The sequence below is a fragment of the Alosa pseudoharengus genome, unplaced genomic scaffold (genome assembly GCF_046254945.1).
Source record: "Alosa pseudoharengus isolate Yale_2024_CS ecotype anadromous, Long Island Sound unplaced genomic scaffold, YU_APseudo_1.1 YU_APseudo_1.1_scf_21, whole genome shotgun sequence".
Classification (NCBI taxonomy): domain Eukaryota; kingdom Metazoa; phylum Chordata; class Actinopteri; order Clupeiformes; family Clupeidae; genus Alosa; species Alosa pseudoharengus.
In genome coordinates this window covers 18,273,284-18,278,388 of record NW_027468674.1, presented here as the reverse complement: position 1 = coordinate 18,278,388, position 5,105 = coordinate 18,273,284, and the positions used below count along the sequence as shown (strand labels likewise).

Genomic DNA, 5,105 nt, shown 5'->3' with positions numbered 1-5,105 from the left:
AGCCTACAGTATGCCTGTTGGCAGCCACCCTGAGCAGTCAAAGGCGATTCAAAACGAGTCAGAAAGGTCGAGACAGGACCAATCATCAAAATTTCGGTGTCCACCACTCTAGTTCATCCAAAACAAACCAGAAAAGGGACTCAAAGTGCTAAATACCGGAATTTTCCTTTAATGTCCACTCCAAACTGCACATACCTGCCTCTTTCACGTTTTTTCCTGTAACTGCCTGGACTTATTTGTGCCTGTTTAGTTTGAAACATGGGCTATTTCTTGCTGCTCTCATGCATTCGCCGTATGAACAACATTCTACAGTTTTAAGAACAAAAATCAACCTTTAGTTTGTTTTACATTTTCTTCTTGTGGGAGTCAAATGAGTCATGTCTCTCTCCCGCTCCCTCTCATGCATCAGCGTCATCAGCGTCCTCCTGCAATGACACACGCAGTTCCGCCCGCATAATTAGCCCAGTGCCATTCTGTCTTTTTGCGTTGGTGCCATTGGGACGAACCCATGATGATCCTGCAGTAATGCAGACCTATATACAGTACACCTATACAGTACAGTATATAATGCATGGGAGGAAGTTGTGTGTGTGTGTGTGTGTGTGTGTGTGTGTGTGTGTGTGTGTGTGTATGAGATCAGTCCTCAGGTGCCTCCTGGCAGGTGCGGAGGAGCCAGGTGAAGAAGAGAGGACTAATTATTGGGTGGAGCCGCTAACATACACACACACACACACACACACACACACACACACTGACTGTACACACACACACAGAAATGAGTCAGAAATTAGTAGAGGTGGAGGCTCCTTTTAGGAGTCTCTCATTAGTGACCGGAGAACTTTCTAGCAATCATTAGCCCCAAGCAGCTGCATTAGATTTACATCGTCTCAGTGATGTGGCAGGCTTTGATCTGATCCTTAGCTAACATCACGTGTCTGGGGAGTGGTTAGCGCATCTAGTCTTCTCAGGGCCATTTATGTTACCGTATAGATGATTTAGGTCTACTTAGATGAAATTTTATTTTGTAGCCCTGAAAGCAGTTTTTGGCAGTGTACAGTTTGTTGCATTTTGAACTTGTGCAAAGAAAAGGTTTGTTGACCCCTAAGCCTCGTCCAAGACATCAAAGTTGAGACTTCGCCAACTGCAGCATGCCGTATCTTCTTCACGTGGAAAATGCTATCAGGCTCTCTGGGGACTTCAAAGGCAGAGGTTACGTCTGCAGAAACCCCATTTGCTTCAGCAGACTTGTGCAAGACCTTGGGATGCTGGAATATTCCGAGGTTGACAGGGGATTCAAGTTCAATTTATGATTTACGTGGTTGTTATAGGCAGGTACAACGACAGTAACAAACAGTAGACTGCTGAATTTCACTCCTTGTTTTCCAAACGGTAACTATGCAAGCCAGTGGCATGTTAGGACTCACCAAACAGTAACTGTTCAAAACTGTAACGATGTTAAGGCCACATACAGCGTAGTTCAACAGCTTTCAAATTGAATGTACAGTTTTGCAGTATAGCATACTGTCATCCTGTCTCCCTGTCATCAATTATCAATTGCAGGAAGGGGTTTAATTTAGGGCTGCACAATTAATCAAATTTTAATCACCATCACGATTTTGGCTTCCCACAAAGTTTGCGTGATCGAGCGATATAAGAAAAAAAGTGTTCCACCCACAGAACACTCCACTACTAAACAAATCAAGCGTCCTTAAACTTTTCTGACCATGTGCCTGCAAGTAGCCTAAGCTACCATGTGCCTGCACGGAGCCTAAGCTACCAATGACAGCTTCCCCTAAACTGCTCATCCTGAAGTTTCCTGGATGCACTGTGGACATTACGTTAAAAGACTATAGGCTACAAAAAAGAAATAAATGAATGAATAATCGTGATCGTGATCTCAATATTGATCAAAATAATTGTGATGATAATTTTGGCCATAATCGTGCAGCCCTAGTTTAATTGATTCTTATTGATATGTTTTTTGTGTTTTACCCAAATCAGTACTAGACAGTGACTTTACCAAAGATGACTTTTCAACCATTTACATATTCCTTTGCATTAGATTTAGCATAAAGCTACTTCCTGAACTGTAATTCAGACCTCTCAGGATTTCAGAATATCCAAGCTAACATGTCAGCTAGATATGACTTTGAGTGCCTTATATCTGAGCAGCCAGTGGTGTGCCAAGGAGAGCGCTTACCCAAGACTGAGCATCTCCTATGTGAGTTCATGCAGTTCATTACTGTCTCATGTCCCCTTGTCTTCCTTACACACACATACATACACACACACACACACACACACACACACACACACACACACACACACACACACACACACACACACACACACAAAAATGCAGACACACACACACTCACAGACTCGCACACAGACACACTCTCAGACAGACAGACAGACAGACAGGCGCACACACACACACACACACACACACACACACACACACACACACACAAACACACACATACGCACACACACACACACGCACACACACACACGCACACACACACACACACACGCGCGCAAGCACACACACACACACACACACACACACACACACACACACACACACACAAACACACGCGTGCGCGCACACGTCCAGTTCCAGACAGTGCCCGGCCATGTTCCATGAAGGAGCCATGTGACATTTGTCCATAATTATTTTTCCCAGAAAAAAAAAAAACGTTTCCAAGAACACGGACTACTGACAACGTTCACTGAATGTTCAGACACGCACGCACCATTGTGTGCGAAAACAATAATCGAGAAGACAGACATAGAAAGCAAAGAGATTAAGAAAGAAGAAATAAAAGGCTGATAGAAACACACACACACACACACACACACACACACACACATCACGTCTCTGTCTCTGTGTCTCTTCTCAGGTCGGCTCGCAGCAGTAACATCTGAGGAAAATGTGCCAGAGGAGTTGGCTCTTCAAATGGCTGGGAATCGGCATAGGCACTCTACTACTCTCCACATGGACTCGCTCTCAAGACACAGATGGTACGTATCACCCCAACAGCACATACATTGGCTTTGAGTTTTATTCTGAGCAATGGTTTTTAAAAATATACTGTGTGCATATATTTTTTTTTTCATGAAACAACTTTTGCATTACGTACAGTATATGAGAAATTGCCATTCTGTTATATTGCAGTATATTTCTAAACAGCTGAAATAGTTTGCGTTCTGGAATATACAGCAATATGTTTTTATTTTGTATGGGGTTCCCCTTTTCCAAATAAACTACATGAGATGGAATTACCAATGGAGATGAGGAGGAAATGATAAAGTTTAATTACAGGTCAGCTACTACTGATGGATCTTGTGTTTAGAAGCCCGTCTGGTGTGTGGGTGGTGGAGAAATGCTGGATTTATGGCTCATTTGAAGTAAAAAGTGTTATTTCCAAACTGTCTGGCTCTGATCTAGCTCTTAGTCATCCTGTGTCTTGTGTGTCACCGGTGCATACCTGTGGCTTGAGCAGAGATATGATGGTATGAGCAGGACAGGCTCCCCCGACTGGGGAGGTACAGTACAGTAGATTGATGAGAACCATGACTGGTCTCTGCTTAATGTGTGGTCCCTACATCCTTTGGATTTAAGGGGACGTAACGTGTTGAGGGCCGTCTGGGGGCAATAGGACCACCATCTCTGGGAAATGACAACACACCAACTCACTTTATGGAAGGTTTGTCGTGTTACCTCGGGTGTGGGAATTTTTTTTTACTGCAGGTGCAGCACATGTTGATTGAATTTTATACCTGCCTGCTGCAGACTGTTTAGGACCCTGTGGCTGTATCTCTGCAGTGGTCAGTTAGAGGTGGACGCAGTTGGACCCTTACTGGCTCCTCGCCGAATATAACACATGCAGACTCATAAACGTTGAAAAAAGAAGACGAATGTCCAGATCTCCTGCTTCAAAAAACTGGCCTTGGTGACCCCCATTTTGAGAAATCATCCAGCTATAAACGGAAGATCAGAAATTCAATTTGAGGCTTATTCTCTTCTGCCTCTGTCCCTGAAGCTGGTCCCCCCCACCCCCATATTCCTCCTTAAAAGGAATACATTGAATTTATATGGTCGACACTTCGCTCGACTCAGTGAGCCATAGGCTGCTATGAGTTAGTGAAGTCAAGGGTAGGACAGCCTTTGGATTTGACCGGGGCCGTAATGGAGTTAAATATTCCGCGGTGTTCCGGAATTAATGTATTGATGCCCTCCCCTCCAACTCGGAAACTTTTCTAAAAGAGTCATCGGAGAGATAAAAAAGGGGGGAAATGTCTACTGTGTGCTTATTCGGACATGATTTATTGGCTTTTGAAGTGCTAATGTGGGGCACCGTAATGAACTGTGGTCACCTTGCCCTGTGTTAATTCCTCCTTTGTTTAAAGGACACCCATCTACCCTAGGCGGACAAGCTTTTCTCTTTACTGTATACAGTAGTCATATACATTACATGTATATGTAAATGTGTATCTCACCTTAATGTATAGATGCTGGGCCATGCTTTTTGTCTGTTAACTCAGATAGCTGTCTTCGTCTTTGTTAATGTGAGGCAGCTTATGATGTTTTTTTTGCATCAGAGAAAGTCAATATGTAATTTCATCAAGTGAATAGTGAATAGAGGCCATCCTAATATTTTACTGAATTTAATGAAATATCGATCCGTGAGGAGTGTTTAATTGCCATCTCATTTATGTATGTCGATGAAATAAATTTCTGGGAAAGGTTAATCTGTTTGTTTTGATGATCTTGAATGCATTGTCATCGTACAGTAAGTCAGATTCATTCGCCCAAGTGGTACATTTGTACACTATGTCGATGAAACACGTTTCTGGGAAAGGCTCAGCTTGGCTGATTGTTTGTTTGATGAAACTTGAATACATTATCTATGTACCGTAAGTCAGCTTCTTTTTGTCAACTCACGCATTTGTACGCTGTTTTAGAATTGGTGCTATGCTGTATAGAAGTTTCACTCCCCAAATAAACATTTATTTGTTGTGGGCACCTCGATTCAACCAAAGAATTTACTGCTTTGTCATATCAGTTAAGAAATTCAGCAAGACCTTTGTAGAGTTAC

The 5,105-nt window shown here is 42.9% G+C and overlaps 1 protein-coding gene across 1 annotated transcript in view; it reads left to right on the top strand.

The window, feature by feature from the left end:
* The first annotated feature begins 2,936 nt into the window (after nt 1-2,936).
* pcdh15b (protocadherin-related 15b) overlaps nt 2,937-5,105 on the top strand; it is a 194,881-nt gene continuing 192,712 nt past the window's right edge. The window contains exon 1 of the mRNA XM_076298738.1: nt 2,937-3,027. Within this exon, the coding sequence (XP_076154853.1) occupies nt 2,937-3,027 (91 nt within the window). The remainder of the gene's footprint in view (nt 3,028-5,105) is intronic.